The sequence below is a fragment of the Pipra filicauda genome, unplaced genomic scaffold (genome assembly GCF_003945595.2).
Source record: "Pipra filicauda isolate LSUMZ 115617 unplaced genomic scaffold, ASM394559v2 scaffold70_size2993248_pilon, whole genome shotgun sequence".
NCBI lineage: Eukaryota > Metazoa > Chordata > Aves > Passeriformes > Pipridae > Pipra > Pipra filicauda.
In genome coordinates, this window is record NW_024104876.1 from 1938397 (window position 1) to 1957175 (window position 18779).

The 18779-nt window shown below is 44.9% G+C and overlaps 1 protein-coding gene and 1 long non-coding RNA gene across 2 annotated transcripts in view; both read left to right on the plus strand.

The window, feature by feature from the left end:
- CHSY1 (chondroitin sulfate synthase 1) overlaps positions 1–15609 on the plus strand; it is a 76457-nt gene extending 60848 nt beyond the window's left edge. Inside the window, exon 3 of the mRNA XM_027714803.2 lies at positions 12813–15609. Coding sequence (XP_027570604.2) covers positions 12813–14405 — 1593 coding nt within the window. The 3' untranslated portion in view covers positions 14406–15609. The remainder of the gene's footprint in view (positions 1–12812) is intronic.
- Positions 5806–7911, plus strand: LOC120324802. Its single transcript, XR_005566404.1, has 3 exons — positions 5806–6029; positions 7095–7199; positions 7482–7911. It is a non-coding gene; the product is annotated as an uncharacterized LOC120324802 (long non-coding RNA).
- Positions 15610–18779: the final 3170 nt, after the last annotated feature.

Consider the following 18779-nt stretch of genomic DNA (forward strand, 5'->3'; position numbering starts at 1 on the left):
GGGCCTTCAGTCCCAGCAGTAAAACCTTTTTCTTAGAAATCCTCTGAGTGTGAAATCCCAGCCCTCAAGAACAGGCAGTACTTCTGTTGAAAATCAGCGTAAAGCAGTGAGCAGTGCAGCATGTTGTGTAAATCACATGTGTTTGTCTCCTCACCCCTCCGAAGTGAGGCGAAGAAGTACCCTTGTGAGTTGATGGATTTAGTGGGGTTTGTATGTGATTTAACGTGCTTCAAATCAGTCACGGTGCTTTCTTTCCTAGGCTTCATTAAGCCCATGGTCTGCCCGTGTTGTGATCGTCACTCCTCGCAGTTCTTACCAAACACCAGTTTTAATATCCGGATATAGATTTCTTCAATATCCTGCAATGCATTTTTTGGTGCTTTTCTGGGTAATTCTAATACTAAACAGTCAGTGATGCACCAGGCCCCTGGGCCACGTTTTCAGGTTAGCATAATGCTTTCCATCTTTCATCTTTGCGCAACACAGGCTGCTGTTACGTGTTGGGGTTTTTTTAGGACACACAGTACCCAAAAAGAGCTGCTTACTTAAAAGCACTCTAAGACAACACAGCCCTACTGTAAGTTCACCTCTTCTGTTCTGATCCGTCCTTGTGTCTTTTCCCTTCTACTCTCCCTCTGTCTTTGCTCCTCTCTTTTTTTTATCTGTGGGAAATATCCAACGATGCACTGTTTCCATGGAGAACAGGAGATCAGCTCTGTATTATTCTGGCTTAAAGACCTGTAGAAACAAATGTCATTCCAGAGGGGAAAATAAAAGTTCTCTTCTGACAGTATGCTGAATAAAAAGATGGCACGCTGAACAGATTTGGCTAAATTTGTCGCCTGTGTTCCTGTGGCACTACTGAATTAGCTGTAAAAAATTTCTGTGAAGGGAGGAAACAATTATTTTGCAAGTCAAGAAGTCAGACTTCTCTCAGAGACAGAGATTTGTTTTTTGCTGGTGTGTATTGAAGCGCTTCTGGACCTGGTGTAGATTTGTCTTCTCCGAACAGAAAAAAAAGTGCCTTTGAACATATTATCATTGCCTTAAAAATGAAAAAGAAAACTATCCCCTCAGGCATTTGACAGGAGGCCAGACCTCAGAGGACAGCTGAAGAGAGACAGACAGGTTTCTAACATCTGTTTTGGGTGGATGGATTGTATTTGACTTTGGCGTTCACATCAAGACAAGGCAAAGGCAGCAGAGGCAGGGCTTGATGAAAAGCACAGTCCAGCAGCCTGCACACTGTCCTGTTGGACCTTTGATGGGAAAAACCCCCAACAGCCATGAAGTGAGGGTGAGAATCCTGGGGTACATGCAAAGCTTTCTGTAGGCTGTAGAGAAGAATCCTGTTAATGCCGGATTGGGCATCCCAAATCAGGTTGTTGCTATAGAGTGATGACTGACAGATGTCCTTGACACACGTCCTTGAGTGAAGCGAGAGCCTTCCTCCCACCCTGAGTTCTCGGGGTGCCTCCCTGCTAGATGAGTTGTGTTGAACAGTGCTGCTATTTTAAGACTCAAATGGTGTGTCAGTGCCCACTTTGTTTTCTGACACAAGGTGCAGCCCCCAGGGCTGAGTCATCAGTGGATCCCTCTGCCTCCAGCTGAGCCTGTTCCCAAAATTTGCTCTCGGTAGTGCTTTCCAAGCCTGCTGCCGACTGTGAGTTGGGAGCACCTATTTGTTCATGGGGTGCATGTCAGAACCCTTATTAGCTCCAGCTCAAAACCGCACTGAGCTCGGGAACAACCTGCAGTTCAGATGACACAAGTATATCTCAGAAGAGTACTGAGGAAAATGCAGCAGAAAGTAGTCCTGTGTGTCCCTCTGAAAGCCCCATTGAAGGGCTCTGGCTCCCTCGTGGATGTGCCTTTGTGGGACAGCAGAGGAACACAGTCCCCATCCATGCACCCTGCCCTCCCGGGCCGGTGCTCGCCTGCCTCTGAACCACGGCAATTTATAACACCCCGAGGACACGAGTGCCCGTTTCAATGCAGCTTTAAGCTGTCAGGCTGTAAATTGTCTTGGTTCAGGAGCTACTTCAAAGCAGCCCAGCCTTCCTGCAGCAAGGAGAAGGCTTTTTGGCAAACCCAGCACAAGTCGTTTGCTATTCATGAGTCAAATCCCTGATATGTTCTTGATCAGCAACTAAAAATGGGTCATAAGAAGACAAGGCATTGCTGTCTGGTGAAGGAAGCTGCAAACTCCGCTGGCCTTCCCCATCTGTTGGCTAAAGCTCTTCTGCTTTCTCAGCAATGGCTTTTCCTCCCTCCCTGCCATTTTCCATTGTGCTCAGCAGCACTGAGCACCCACAAGGTTTCCTGAAGCAACAGGACCTTGACCCAGCCAGCAAACCCACCTAAAAGATCTCCCATTGCCCCTGTCTCCCAGATGAGTGAAAAGTGTCAATGGGGTATGGGAAAGGCACAAATGAAAATGATAAATTCCTTCAAGAAGCCTGGTTTACAAATCTGGAAGGGCTGCAATGGTCAAGGGAGAGGGAAAGGAAACACTCAGCTTGCAGTCTGGCAGCTGAGGGATGGAGGGACCAAGCCACAGTGGCTGCAGGTAACAGGCACAAGTTTTGGAGCCAGGTCCACTCTCCCAAAACTGCACCTGCAGCAGCTTGGTTGCAGCCAGCAGAATGAAGTGTCCTCCAGGTTGGAAGCAGAGGAACAAAAAAAACCCTACTAAAGGACCGAAAAACTCCTTGTATGTATGGCTAATGTTCAGAAGAGAGTTCAGTGTGTTGTGTGAGTAGCAAATCCTTCCCCAGGCTGGGGAGTGTTTGAGGCAGTGGGGTTTTTTTCCTTTCCATTTCTAGTGGCTAATGCATTTACATTCAGCATAACTGCATTTATCAGGATCCACATCTCCTGTTTTAATTTAGAGCATTACAAAAGCAGCAGCTAAATATTCTTTTTATCAGAGCTGGATGATGGATAGTGAACATCAGCAAGGCTTAAACACCCATGTGGAGGTGAATCCCTCGCTCTGACAGACGGTGTGTAATGCAAGAGGCACTTGGTTACAGAGCACTGCAGAGTAACTCTGCTTGTTACTTTTCCAAACTGTGCCAGACAGCAAACTTCCAGAAAACCTCAGACCATATACAGTTAGCCAGCAACACTATGTGAAATCTTTAACCATATTTGAACGAACGGGCTGACTTGGACACGGCAAGGAGGGAAATGCCAGTCTGCCTGACAGCTCGTTTTAATAATGAGAAAGTTGTTCCACTGACAGGAGGACAATAAAAACTGTGGCTGCCTAGAAAGTTGTTGCCTTTCTTCTGGTTCGGAGTATATATGAAACTGCAGAGGAACGGGCTGGTCCTGTGCACGTGCAGCCGTGCTTTTCCCTTCTTTCATCCCTTTTCCCTTCTTTCACCACTTTTCTCTTCTTTCTGGGGTGTTGAATCTGCACCCACCCTGCCAACCCTATCCAAGTGAGGCTCTGGTTTGCATTAGTAAATCACTACTTTCTCATTAAAAATTGCCTAATTTTAAATATATTATCCCTTGTGCTTCAGCTTTAATAGTTAATAACTTTAATAAGTTTAATAACTTTAATAGTTAAAGCTATTAATGCACAATTTATGGGAATTTTGGCTTACAGGGCATGAAAGTCAGATTCTTAAGAGATTATCATCCCTCTGATAATCAGCACAGGGCAAACCTCCACAGCTGATCCTTCATTGATCAAGGAGCTGTATCTTTTATCACTGAACTACTGTGTATTGCACATCATTTAGATGGCAGAACTCTGCGAGGCAGAGACCTTGTCATGGAATGGTTTTGGCAGTGCCACGTCTACGCTGGGATGATGTACATATGTTTTCCAGTGATGAGACAAAGGGCAGGTTTTGCTTTTAACCTCAGGATAGCAGGCAGGCTTGAAGTCCTGCGTGGTAGTGACACAAGCACCGGGGAAACGCTTTCGCAATCGTGGCATCTCGCTGTGGAAATTCCGTCTGTGTTACCGCACAGTGCTCGTTACCATCACTGCCTTCTACAGCTCTGTTATCCCCGGGCCAGAGCTCAGCTGTGGACCCTCGTGGGCTGACTGAAACATGTGGCTTCTCCACATAAAACAAGGGTTTGTGACTTTATTTCCCTCCCCTCCTCTGAGCAATTACTAAACAATTCTTTTGGTGAAAAAAGAAAAAAAGTGCACGCGGTTAATCCCCACACTTTAGAACAATGCTGTGCAGCTTTGGTGAGCCCTGGAAGCTGTCATCCTGCACTGCTGCCCGTGTGAAAGGAGCTGGTGATTGAATCCAGGCCCTTGGAGACAGTATTCAAACCAGCTCCAGAAATGGTGGCTCTGGCTGAAAAACCATTTGGAAGATGAAGAAGCGCTCTGAGCTCGCGGGCTGGCGAGAGAGGAGGCGGAAAACCATCTGCCTGCGTCACAAACTGTTGGGCACCAGCTCTGTGGGAGTTTGTGAGGAACTCCATAGCTTGTTCTGATTTCCTACCAACGGGAATAAAAGGAGATAGATATACTTTTAAATCCAGCTTGATTTAGGAGAACCAGCCAGAGGATCATGGAGTAAGTTCCCATTTCCTTGCTGGGTGCCTTGGGAGGGGTGTCCTGCTGAGGCTGGACCTGGGCAGGAAACCCAGCCTTGCCTCATGCTGCCAAATCCCCTCCTGCTGGGAGCAGAGCAGCCTTCAGCAATGGCCAACAAAGGATGTCTTCAGCATGACCCTGGAAAAAGCAGTTAGAGAGCACCATGTTGGAGCACTCATTGAAATCCAAGCATGGAGGAGAGATGGCTGTGCCATCCAGTTGACACTGCAGAAATTCACCATCACCTTATCCCTTGTGCTGTGCCAAACCAGGTGTCACCAGTGAGACACAAACAGAGCTGAGTGTTGATCCAGCGAGGCCAAGTAGGCAGAATGAGCCCACTCTCAGAGTGTATTTAAGTGCTGGCTTGCTCTGTGTTTCAGATACCCTCGCCAGCAAGAAGTGGTGTGCAGCTGCCACCTCCTAGGGACAGGCCACCACCAGTTTGGAAAGGGCTAAGGTTTCAAGAGTGAATCCTAAACAACATCCCTTCTTCCAACTGCTTGCCTGGCAGAGGCACAACACAGCAGCCCCCACGGAGCAGCTGTTGTGGCAGCTGAGAGGAGGGTTCACTAGCAGAGAAATTAGAAATCCTAAATATTTCCAATTTTTTGTCAATTTTCATTAGCTGATACTGATGCAACTGGCAAAAAAAAAAAAAAGCGCTTTTACCATCAGTTATTAGGAAAACATAAAGCAAATGGATTTATAAATGCCATTGTGGAAGAGGCTCTGTCACTTCAAGGCTGTCCTGGCACCACAGGTTTGAAGGGCTGCAGATTTGACACAGGCTGTTCAGCAGTTGGCCTTGTCTTGGGGACTTTATTCAGCATTCCCAGCTCCCCTCTCGCCCCTTTCCAAAAGATATATTCCTGACCCAAGTCTTTTCGAGGAATCAGAAACAGCAAGCATGGCCTGTTGCCATGAAAAAGGGGGCTGTGTCCCTCCTCTTCTAAAATGGTTCTGCTTAAGCCGGAAAATGAGTCTGAGTTTTAAAATACACCCTCACCTTTTTACACGCAGGGAAGAGCTGCTGCAGTTGCTATCGTGAGGCTGAATCTTTGCGTAATTAAATTCACAGTAATCTCCTGTGAAGGCTCAAGAGAGATTCAGAGCTTTGCGCTGATGCGACTGTTCCAGTCCTGTCCTTCAGTTCTGTTACTGTGACATTGTCTCCATGTTCTCCATGGCTCCACGTTCCTCCTCAGGGATGGAGGTTCCTGAAACATCCTGCAGCTGAAGGAAGCTGTGCTGGTGGGCACATGTGGGCAAGGCTGAAAGGGATGGATCCTGGAGACAGACCCACTGGAGCCAATCCTTCCCCCAGGCTTCCTGCTGAACCTGGTGTTGGCAGAGACCTGGAGACCTGGGGTGTGGTGCAGGATCACTGCTGTCCCCATGCAGTCTGGCAGAGAGGCTGCACTGCTCTGGCTTGATTTCTGATGTTGAGGTGGTGAGTGGATGCCTGGGCTGCAGCTGAAGTTTCTCCAAGCAGAGGGTTTCTTGTAAAGCAGCAGCTTGTGGTGGCCTTGCCAAGTGGACCAAAGAGGCTCATCATCCATCATGGCTCTCAACTCCTACAAAACCACTGGATATGGAAAGTAGCTCCCAAATAAGAATCTTTGAATTCCATGAACAGAAGTATTTCTAAATGATTACATTACTGCTTCTTGAAAACACATGGTGGAAAATCACACAGCAGTCCAGGAGGGGTCTTCTCTTCTGTAGTCCCTGCTCAGAGGAGACTGCAACCCTGTAACTCTGCTTTTAGCATCCAAAAAAATATTGGCCAGGGTGCCAGAAGCTTTCTACTCATCATCTCCAAGAAACTACCCTCCAAGGGTCATGTGCTGCTCCTCTGGAATCTTAACACTTTTCGTGAGAAAGAGCAGATACAGACTTCCAAGGCTGTGGCTCTGTCTTTCATGGGCCTGTTGAAATTCATAATGAAAACCAAGTTTTCTTGTACTCTGCCTGTACTGCAGAGTAAAAGTGTGGAGTTGACAGCAAGGAAAAGAAATCCTGAGACAGTATATTGGGTGGGCAAGTAATTTGGCATCATCCCTGAGTCTGGCCCTTAAAAGAACAAATCAGCGGCGAGTCACTGTATCCCTGGTTTTGTTTGGATCTGGGACAGAGGCTGAGGAGGGAAAGCTGAATCATTTGCCCCATGGGTCAAAGCCTTGAGCAAGGGGCGAGCCTTGTGCAGCACAGCAGCTTGCACCAGAACTCGTAATTTGGAAATTATGCTAGAAGCAGCTTTTGAGAATCATTTCTCAGGCAATCACAATGACAATTAGTCATTAGCACCTATGATGTTCTGATTTCTTAATAGCCGTAGCACAGAACATTTGTTAATATTTAGTAGTGTTTTATTTGTTTTTGTTTCTTTCAAAATCAGAACCTTTTGGAAGAAGACCTCGCAATCACATCCAGCTTTCTTAGGGTTTGCACAGTTAAATCCAAATATCCTAAACTGGCACATTCTGTTTTATCTGGTTTCTGTATCTTCATCCAGACCAGGAGGATGAAGCTCAGTTTAATGCAGGACCAGGAGGAGGGAAGTTCTCTGCTTCCTAACTGGAGGATCTCAGTTCCCAAGTGCCTTGGACTGCTCCCACGTGTAAGTTTTGGGTAATGAGATCGTCAAGCTCAGGGTCAGAGGCGAGGTACTCGATGCCAGTTTTGAAAACCCATTCATTTTTGCAGGTTTTCTTCTTTCTGGTGCCAAGCTGGAAATACTTTAAAGGCTACTTGGAGAAACTGTAAATGAATAAGTAATTTTTAAGCTCTTCTACTTGCTTAAACAAGAAAGGATTGGGAGAAGAACAGTTGTTTAATTAAACAGCTACTTGGTATGGTTCACAAAAGCTTGAACTCCAGCAGTAACTCTCTTAATTCACAGATTCCTTGGGAATTCAATGACCTTGAGTTTGCTGTGCTTGAAACTTGCCTTAGTGCTTGGCTTCCTTTCTGGAATACTTAGGAGAGGAGAGCTGTGCAGAAGGCACTGCAAGACTCTTGAGTGAGACCGGCACTGCTTCACTTAGGATCATATAAGAAGAGGCATTTGTGCTGTACAAAATAAACTTCTTGCTTCAGAGCATGCCTGGAGTTATTGCACCCAGAGGTCACAGCTGGATCTGCCTCTGCTTCCCTAGTAATCTGCCATGGAAATTTTGAGTACTGGCTGCTCGGGATGATTTTCTTGCCCCTCTTTATGAAACAAAGCAAATGTGAACCAGCAGCACATGATGGATGTTGTGTGAGAAGTAACTTGTCTGAGGAATCACATCATTTAATCGTGCTCCAGAGTTCAGGGCTTCACTTGCCAGCTGAGAGGGAAGTCTGATCTCCCAGCGCCGAGTGGCATTTCCTGCATCCTTTCCTGTAATGGCAACTGGGGAGGTTACAGGCATGAACGAGTGGCCAAGTTCAGTGGAAATGAGTGTTTATCCATTACTTCCCTGTGTTTGTCTCCACCATAATAACTCTCTGAAGGAGTGGCTTCAGTCATGTCAGTGTTTAGCTGTGGGATCACACATAAAGTATCAGGATTTAAACAGAGAGAACCTTGAATACCCAGAGCTGTATCCAGAGGGTCTCTACAGTCTCCCCCTCCACCACAGGGATGTCATCAGTAAACAAAGCCCCACTGTTCCTTCCCTTGGCAAAGTATTTAATCAGTTGAGCTGTATTGATGACATAAAAAACAGGAAATAATGATCTGTTGTAATTAATAACTGCAAAGTGCCAAAGCTGTGTGAGTGCAGCTACAAGTATTTCATGCAATTCCTTGGGAAGTGGTTGCACTTCAACCAGCCAACAGGACCTGCCCCCAATACACCACCTCTGCTGCATCTGTGGAAGGAGGAGCAAGGAGAAGATAGGGGTGAGCATCTTGCCTACTTTTGGCTGCAGAGCTATGGACAGGGGCAGGGCTGTCCCAGCACCGGCATTACTCCCGTAGGAGGGCAGCTCCAAACTGGCTGTGGAGAGGGACCACATGCTCATCCCCTGCTGACAGAGGTGCTCGGCGCTAGGTGACATTAACGGTATTTTAATTAGCTTGCCTTTGTAGTTAAAGCCCATCTTGGGCATTTCGAAACCTGCCATACAACATGTCCTGTCCATGATTGCTTTTCATGAGACTTGTGGGGCTGCGTTCTCTGGGCTTTGGTAGTACAATCTGGAGCTGTGAGAGAAAGCCCTCGGGGGCTAATCCGTGGCTGCAGGCCAGTTTCTGCATAAACTGGTCTTATTTTTAAAGTCCATTTTCTCCAGTACACTTTTTTTTGGCCTGCAAAAGACTTCTTCATTTAAAACGAAGAACATAACACTCTCTCCTTTCAGTTGGTCTTTTGGACACGAGCCAGCAGTGCCCACAACAGCTGTACCACAGTTTAAACATTCAGTCTCTAATGGTTTGGGGAACATTAGGGTTTTTAAGGCTTCAACAGGTCTAGAGTAAATAGTGGTCAATAAAGAGTAGCTCTTCTTTGTATCCCTGCGCTCTCAGTGCTCCGCACTAGAATAAAGCATGCTTAGAATATAATCATTGCAAAATTAATATCCATGAAAGGTTCTTTTTCTGAAAAGAATCATAGAGGAACCTGTTTCACTAAAAGAAGAGTTTGCAGGAGTTCAGCTCTCAGGGCTCTGGTAACAGGCATGGGGAGGTTTGCACGTAATGTCTGTTGGAGACGTGCGTGTGCTGGGCTTGTGTCGCTCCCCACGTATGTGTTTAGTGGCTGCTACATGGGAGGAGCAAATAAATTATAGGTATTACTTTTTCTGTGGCCTTCCTGCACCCCGCTATTAATGATGTACACAAGAGTTAATTATGATTTTTTTTTGTCTTCCTTATGGCTTTCCAGTATTGTGTGGAGTTGGAAGTTGGTGTGTGCTAATAGGTAATATTTAGCATAGAGTTTTGGACCCACATAAGGTAGAAATTATGTTAGCAGTGATTTGTGATAGTTGGGCATTGCCCTTGTTAGTCATTGAACCCAATGTTAGTACTGTCTTAGTGATTTGAGCAAGTTGATGTTGGTGAGGAGCTGTCAAACAGCATGGAGGGAACTGCTCATTTCCTCCAATTTTGTAGATGTGGGTGAGAAAATACAACCACTTCTTATTGTGCAGAAAAGCCTATGAACATCCCAGGGCTTCTGTGGCCCTGGGTCAGTGTCCACGGGCACCTCGGCCCAGGAAGGGTTAAATTGCTCCATTGGCCTCTGGCCACTCAGACTTTGTGTACAACACTTCATGCTGCTGTGAAAAAGTAGTTTGTGAGTCCTTGTACTCTCCACAGGGAATTTATTAACCCCTTCCAATACTCTTTGTGTTTCCTGACAGTGTACCTTGGCTCCCAGATGGGCGATTGGAGCTGCAGGAAGCTGGCACATCCCGAGCCCACTGCAGCTTGCAGAATGAAGGGAGACAAGAGGACTAGGAGAGGGGGAGACTTCACAGGAAAAATATTGAACGTGCCAGCCTTGCAAGGCATTCTTGTGAAAAATAGGATTATATAGAAGCCTGGCTACTGTGGTGCCTCTCATTAACTGCTCTGCAGGATTGGCTGGAGCGCAGGGTTTGGGCAGTTGTCACCTTTTTGGCTGGAAGAAGGTGGCTGTTGATAGGTGCTTCGGTTGTAAATTGCTCTGTGTTGAAGCACCAGTAAAGTCTTGCTGAGATATGTTTTATTTTCAGTTCCGTTTTTGAAGCAAGGTAGTTTTTGGAAGAGGCAAGATGTAGTATTAGAAGTTCCAAAGTTAACCAGTGTACCTAAAAAGTGACTCCTGAGGGGCAAGGCACAGTTTCAAAGTATGCCTCTTAACTTTATTTAGGGCCATTTGCTAGAGGTTCCTATCTTTACTTCCATTGGGAAGTTTCATAACATTTTCCTACCCATCGGTATTCTATTAAAACTTCGTTGTGTAATCTAAAAGTCTTTCTGCTTCTCATGGTTTCCTCCTGTAGCTAATTCAGAATGCCCTAGGTAGCAATTTTGGAGTAAATGCATTCAGGCTGCGTGGTCTTGATTTTGTTTTCTTATAAATTCAAAACAAGATTTGAAATTAAGTCCTATTGTCAATTTTCCTTTAAATAATGGAAATCAGATAGTGACGTGATTTAAGAACTTTTATCTAATGTCACAATACTCCTGGGAAAGCCTCTGCCTTTAGTTGTAGTTAAAAGGTCAGTAAAATTATTGCCATATGCATTTAGTGCTTCTCATTATTTATATATGTAGCTTGAGAGAGGATAGATCAGTGGAGTCAGTAAAATATCCATGTGGGTCCTGCAGTGTTGGGCTGATCTTGTTCTTCCCGTGTGAGCTCTCCACTGTAATAAATTGTGCTCACAGGACTGACCCTAAGTGGGTGTGATTTGAGGTCTCCTAGAGCCCTTCACAGGAACAGCGAGGTTCAAAGTGACCAAAAAATAAAGTGTTATTAGTAGAGGAAACAATATGGGGATAGAAATGAAGAACATCTTTGGGTGAGTGGAAAAACATGCTTCGTTTGGATAACTCTGCTGAACGTAGGATTAGACCAGGCGACCTCTGCCCGTAGCGCGCTTTTAAATCTTGCATGACTTCTAAAGGGATATTATGCATCTCGACAGGCAGCTCATCTGGGGCCTGCCAAGAGGCCATGGCCAAGATGTTCTCCTTTGGCTGCATTGCTGTACAGATCCATCTATCCTCTGGCCTGGATTGCTCCCAGACAGCAGGCACGCAGCAGGGATCACTTGGGGGAGAGCGGGAAGAAGGTGAACTTGAGCAGGAAAGAAGGGGTGGGGGGCTGGGGGTGACCCATGAAATAAATGTCCTTTCTTTCTCAATCTGGCTGAAATTCCTCCCTCCCTCCTTTGCAATGAATTACATTTGTTCAGATTAAAATCCACGCTTCCAGTAGGCACAGCTTGCTCCCGAGCTGTCGGCAGCAGTGCGCCGAGTGGCAGCTTTCAGCGTGCACACAGCTGGTGTGTTAAGATAGCAGCAATTAAATCCAGGTGTAAGTTTATTCCTAGCTTCAGTGTATGTCCACAATAATGGGAAAAATGCAACCGAAGGCCTAATAAAACAGGGCTTGCACTGCCTCTGAGCAGCTGGTAAAGGGAGGGTTTCTGTTCCGGTGATTTTCCCTTTAGTGCTTGGTTTAATTACCGTCATATTTGAGCCATTCTCGCTGGTTTTTGTTTTCGGTTTAGCTCTTTGCTAATCTTTACAGCCCTTTACAGTCCTTTGTGGTTTATTGACTGTGTTACCTGTAGCAAATTCTACTGGCAGCAACATCAATTGGGTCCAATATTGAATGAAGGTGCAGTGCCGGTTCCTCCGGCAGGTTGATGATGTTTATGCTGTAACATAGAATCATGATCTTTTTAAATTTCCTTTACCTAAGCTGGTATATACCTTTGGCCTCTAGGGCTTTTTTCTCTTGTCTTTTTTTTTTTTTCAGCTTATTTTCCACATTATCATCGTGATTTCTCTTTCATGCTATCAGCTACTGCCTGTGCTACTGAAAACAGGAAAGCTGGTTTGTCTGCTTTCCTAAGGCTTGTAAATCTAATCTCAGCTCTCTGTCTTCTTGTTTTGAAATAGCAGTTTCCATAAGATGTTTTTATTGTAGTGTACACATGCATCCTGTATTACCTGCCTTCTGGAACTCTAGGAATCTCAGGTACACTTTACTGACATTTTAAAATGACAGCTGTAGCCTTGCATTGCAGCACTTGAAATAATGTATTTGGCATCTTGACTAAAACATTCAGCAACCTGGATTTTGAACGCCTAACCCTGGATTTTTTTTTTATTGTTCTTTATTATTATTATTAAAACAATGGGAGGCAGACAAATAGTTAAGAGTTTTGTAGTGAACACTTCACGGTGTTTTTTCCTGGTGATGGTGTGTTGTTGTGAAAAAATGAGCTTACAATCGACTTACTGCTCAGTTGTTTGCCCGATGGTGATATCTCTAGAATGGGCTGTACTAATCCCAAATCCATGATAGATGTTTCTTTCACCAGTTTACAATGAATAATCCTCTTAATTTCCTTGAATAGCAGCTGGTATTGCTACAACCTGTGCCTAAACCCAAGAACAGCTTACTCAGAAAGCCTTCTGGCCCTGCAAGCGAGGAGGAATTCTCTCCCAGCGGGGTTGCGTGGGCTGACTTTCACAGGGACCGCACTGCCGGGACTGTAATTTTTCCTCTCTCTCTTCTAGATGCAGCAGCTGTTCTACGAGAATTATGAGAAGAACAAAAAGGGCTACATCCGAGACCTGAGGAACAGCAAAATACACCGAGCTATAACACTGCACCCCAATAAGAACCCCCCGTACCAGTACAGGCTTCACAGCTACATATTGAGCCGCAAGATAGCGGAGCTGCGCCACCGGACTGTGCAGCTGCACCGGGAGATCGTCCTGATGAGCAAATACAGCAACACTGAAATCCACAAAGAAGACCTGCAGCTGGGGATGCCGCCCTCCTTCATGCGATTCCAGCCCCGCCACCGCGAAGAGATCTTGGAATGGGAGTTTCTTACAGGAAAATATTTGTATTCAGGTGCCGACGGGCAGCCCCCGCGGAGAGGAATGGACTCATCTCAGCGTGAAGCGTTGGATGACATCGTTATGCAGGTCATGGAAATGATCAATGCCAACGCTAAGACCCGGGGGAGGATCATAGATTTCAAGGAAATACAGTATGGCTATCGCAGGGTGAACCCCATGTATGGAGCAGAGTACGTTCTGGACTTGTTGCTCCTGTACAAGAAGCACAAGGGGAAGAAGATGACGGTCCCTGTCCGGAGGCACGCGTACCTGCAGCAGACGTTCAGCAAGATCCAGTTCATGGAGCACGAAGAGATGGACGCCAAAGAGCTGGCCAGCAAAATCAACCAGGATTCTGGATCCTTGTCTTTCCTCTCCAACTCGCTGAAGATGTTCGTTCCCTTCCAGCTCAGCAGATCCAAAGCAGAGAGGAAGGAGCTCAAAGACAAGAAGATCAACATCCTGATTCCTCTCTCTGGGCGTTTTGACATGTTCGCAAGGTTCATGGGGAATTTTGAAAAGACGTGCCTCATTCCAAACCAGAATGTCAAGCTGGTTGTCCTGATTTTCAACTCCAACTCCAACCCTGACAGAGTGAAGCAGATCGATCTGATGAGGGAGTACCGCTCCAAGTACCCCAAGGCTGACATGCAGGTTCTTCCCGTGTCGGGGGAGTTCTCGAGGGCACTGGCTCTGGAAGTCGGATCTTCTCAGTTCCAGAACGAGTCTTTACTTTTCTTCTGTGATGTTGACTTAGTGTTTACTGCGGAATTCCTCCAGCGGTGTAGAGCCAATACAGTTTTGGGTCAACAAGTGTATTTTCCCATCATTTTTAGCCAGTATGATCCAAAGATTGTTTATAGTGGAAAGGTTCCTAGTGACAATCATTTTGCCTTCACCCAGAAAACAGGTTTCTGGAGGAACTATGGCTTTGGTATCACCTGTATTTACAAGGGTGATCTTCTTCAAGCAGGTGGCTTTGATGTCTCCATCCAAGGTTGGGGCCTTGAAGATGTAGATCTATTTAACAAAGTCATTCAATCTGGCTTAAAAATTTTCCGAAGCCAAGAAATTGGAGTAGTCCACGTGCATCACCCTGTTTTTTGTGACCCTAATCTTGATCCAAAACAATATAAAATGTGCTTGGGGTCCAAAGCTTCAACTTATGGGTCCACACAACAGCTGGCTGAAATATGGTTTGAAAAAAATGACCCAAATTTTGGGAAAAGCAGCAATACTAATGGCTCAGTGAGGACAGCCTAATGTCCAGCTATGCTGGAAAAGACTTTTTTTTTAATTATCTAATTTATTTTTGGGAAAATGATTTTTGATAATTCACTTTTAAAAGACCACACAGGATATATTTTAGAAATCATCGTTGTTTTCTTACAAAGCGCTCGTTTCGAGAAGAACAAGGCCCTTGGGTTTTTTTTGTTGTCGTGTTTTTGGTTTTGAACAAAACTGTGATCAATATTTGCCTTCAGACAAAACAAAATAATTGTTTAAGAGTTATCTGACCAATCAGCGGAAATCTGACTTGAATTAGAATTTCCTTATGAACAAAAGATTGTTTCCTGCCGTTTCCTTTGCCGTCTTCGTTGCTGGGATTCTGTAAATTGGGACCTGAGCGTGCAAAGCCAAGTGACAAAACGCTGTGTCTAAATGTTTTGGTGTGACTGCTGCCGTGCAAAGATTCTGCTCCTTTGGTTCAGCATAGCCATGAATTTTCAGTTTGTGTTAGACCAAACCAAACCGCCGTGGCGATGAGAAGGGTGGTAGTCGCACGAGGGGGTTTTTCCTAATTATTTCCTGATTATTTCAGTTTAAAAATACACTTCCACTTATTATGGGCAGGCGACTCCAAGGGAGGGAAGGAAGTAAGCGCAACCCGTGATCCGGTTAGTCCCTGTAGAAATTGTTGTGGTTTATATTTGGTCCATATATGGACGGAATGTTTTAGGAATCCGTGGTGGGTTCTGTGTATTGTCCTCAACCGCTGTCCTAGAGCTGAGCGATGCGACCAAGAAATGCTGAGGTGTGATGTGGGAGGGGAAGAGGCTGGGAAATGGAAATCTCTTGCAGCCAAATGGCAGCACGCAGCGAACAGTCCAAGATTCCTGAAAATAACTTGGAAAAGTCCTCTGCACCGAGTGTCCTGCGCCCGATTGCATCGACTTTGTTCGGTCAATTACATGATGTTAATGGGAACAATTATTACATTTGATTACTAGTTTTGTTTTGGGATTATTTTTTTCTGTATCTTCTAGACCGTTAATTTATTTAATATCCATTGTTTTAGATTCTTGACCTTTCCTTGAATATCTGTTAGTCATTTTAATATTTTATATATATATATATGTGTGTGTAAATATATATATATATATTAGGAATGTATTGCATCTTCTCACTGATAAGGTAGTGTACATCATACTTATAGTAAATGATCTCCAAAGATTACTTTCTAAAATATTTTTTCACGAATCTTTCTTTCCCCCCCCCCCGAATTTCTTTAACATTTTTGGAATCACTTCAGTGAGCTTATGAATTTATTTGGTATTCTAAGAGGAACTGGGGATGGGGAGGCCGAATACAAGGAAAGTGTGATCCCTGTGAATGAACACCTAGTAAGGTAAGAAAAAATACACAAAATAAAGTGCCTTAAAGCCAGAAAGGGAACCCTGTACATTGACACTTAGACAGTGTATGGAAATTGTCATTGAGCAGATGATCTCTTGGGACCTACCTACCTGTAAATATCCTGCTCAGCAGAAACAAAAAATAAAAACCAGTGAACAATATATTTTTCTATCATATCCTCCAGCACCATTTCGTCTCATTGCCCTCCGTTCCACTTTGCCTACTCTTTGGGAAGTGGAGGCGAGTGAAGGAATGGAGAAAAGCTGATGCTTAGGTGGTTGTTGCCATGTTTGAAGGGATCTTACAGAGCAATTGCTATTCCAGTAGAAGAAATAACTGTTGTTCACACATGTGTGGAGTACAAACTGCAGCTAGTGTAGAGTCGGTGTCTTACAATATTCATCATTTTCTGGGGACAGTCCCAAGGATGTAGGTACTTGGATGAATTCAGTGCATGGAATTTTTTTTTCCTTCTCTCTTTTTTTTTTTTTTTTTTTTTTTTAAGACTTGCTTCTAAGATGCAATAAAGATTTTTTTTATTTGCAATTGGAGCTGCTCACGTGGTCAGTCCGTATCGTTTCATCCGGCGTAGGCACAGCGCAGAGGTGACGTAACTTTGGGAAGTCCAGGTAAAAGGATCTCCCATCTTTCCAAGGGTTTTGACCTCTCATGTTGTGTTTTGGCCTGGAATAAACTTAATGCCATATCCTGTGGCTGTGGAGAAAGGGAGAACAAACCTCTTCATCAGACTTCAGCACACAGCGCTGTCGAGCTCTGCCATCCCCTGGTTTTGACTTTTTCCTCATGAAAAGATTCAAAGTACTTTTGCTGTCTGAAAATATCCGCAGCTATAGATTCCAAATGCATACAGTGACAAGGCTGAATGATGTCATAATGTTTTGTGTATTCAAAACACAGTAAAAATAATTTTGAAGTGGGTTGAGAACTTATTTTTAATAGCTCTGCCAGTTGTTCAGTATTGGCGTGAGGCTTTTTTATGTAAAAACTAAGTCCCAAAGCAAGAATCTTAGGGATTGCAGAAGTGTTTCTTCACACAAGGGAAAGGGGAAAAAAAGCAACTTGTATTTGTGGCTGCAGAAAAGAGTTTGAAGAATAGGAACCCTAAAGAACCGCACCAAAAGAGAGGGGGGAAAAAAAGCCCTGTATTGGTACTGTATTTATTAACATTTATGATTATGTAGGACTTTTTTTAGCCCGTAACAGCTGGTAAAAGCAGAATGTATGTAACTGGAAAAAGCCATTTAATAACCAGCACTGATCTGGTATTGGGGTTTTTTTGCTCAGTTGCTGCAGTTCTAATTCTGTTACCAAATCTGTATTAGAAGTGACTTTTCCACCAAGCTTGCAGGCAGCTCTCGAGGCCCCACATTGTTCACACTGGTCATGTATTTTATGGACTCACAGCTTAAAAGGATTCAATTTTAAAGTTAAATCTCCAATTATAGCCCTCTGTGATAAAGTCTAACTGTATAAAACCCATTTTATAATAAAATAAATGGTATTTGCTGCCCCAGTTGTAAGGAGCTGGACAGGTGGAAGCCATCGGTGATCAGGTGCTAACCCAGCCTTCACAAAAATCCCTTCTGGGGCTGGAACATTTTATCTGCAATTTACTCCAGTTGTTTGGTTTAGAGAGAAGTTTCCTTCATGCTGAGAAGCCCGTTGGTGCTGGGAAACCCCAGAGGGTTTGCCTCTAGGTAGAAGAAAATGAGATGGTTCCATCCTGAAATCCTGAAGAACATGGTGACCAGTCATGTGCTGAGCATTGCTGTCTATTGAGATGCTTGTCTTCTTCATTAAAACAATTAAAAATGTGAGACACTTCTTTCCCTCGTTTTTCTGGTGTAGGTAATCCGGGTTGGATGCTGTGCTGGCTACGGGCATCCTCACAGCATTAAAACTCCCACCCAAGTAGAGCTTTGCAGCCCCTCAGCACTTGGATTTAAACCCTTCACCTTCTCTGAGCACCCATGGAGGCGAACACTGTCCCACATCCCCGTGCCAAGGATGAACTTGCCAAAAAGAGGCAAAGGAGACAGGGAGAGCACAGGCCTGGGAAAGTGCTCACACAGTGGTTTCAGTGACCGTTGTGCTCCATGTGACACATTGAAAGAGGTGAAACATTTGTCTGTAACTTTGCAGAGTCACTATCTGTGGAAGGATTTCAAGATTTTTTTACTCACAGTGGGATTTATTACCTGGAAAACTCAGTGACCAGCTCCAGGCCTGCACAGCTTCCCTGGATCAGGCTGGATGGTTCCTTTCACCAAAATCAGCAGAAAGTCCCGCTGACCCAAATCTGCTTACTCTGAGTTTCTGTGGAAGCTCTAACTTTACATTGCAAATTATTGGCCTGAGCTGTTTCGCATGAATACCTGCTAAAAATACCCTGCTCGCACAGCCAGCAGCACTTGGGAGCTCTTTGGAAAGGAAATCTTGCAGAGGCATTAAAAATGAGGAGCAGGTCAGTGCCCTGCCCGAGGCAGATGCATCCAGGTCCCACCGGGCTCCTCCTCTGCTCTGGCCATGGTGATCCCTGGGCTGGTGGGACACTGCCCCTGTGGGACCTGTTTTAAATCAATGTTTTTGTGCCCAGGTCTTCCCTCTGCCAGCGTGAGTTATTGCACTGACTGGAGCAAATTCAGGGGGTTTGATCTCAATTGGAGCTCCAAAAAAGCCACCTCCTCCCTGGGCACGGGCAGTTTGGAGACATCCTGGGCTCCCCAGGCAAGGCAGTGCAGCCACATCCCATGAGGAATCCTTTCCCAACTCTTTTACTGGATTTTACCTGGCTGCTGCTGCCAGGAGCACTTTTATTCCTCACTTCAGACCTGCTGCTGACGCTTTCCCAGGCACATGAAATGTGTCCACGTCCTTTCCAAGCTCCAAAACCCATCTCCCAGCTCTCTTCCAGCCCAGGAATCTTTATCACCTTCTAAATCACATTTATGAGCCAGGTGAAAAAAACTGAATTAACAT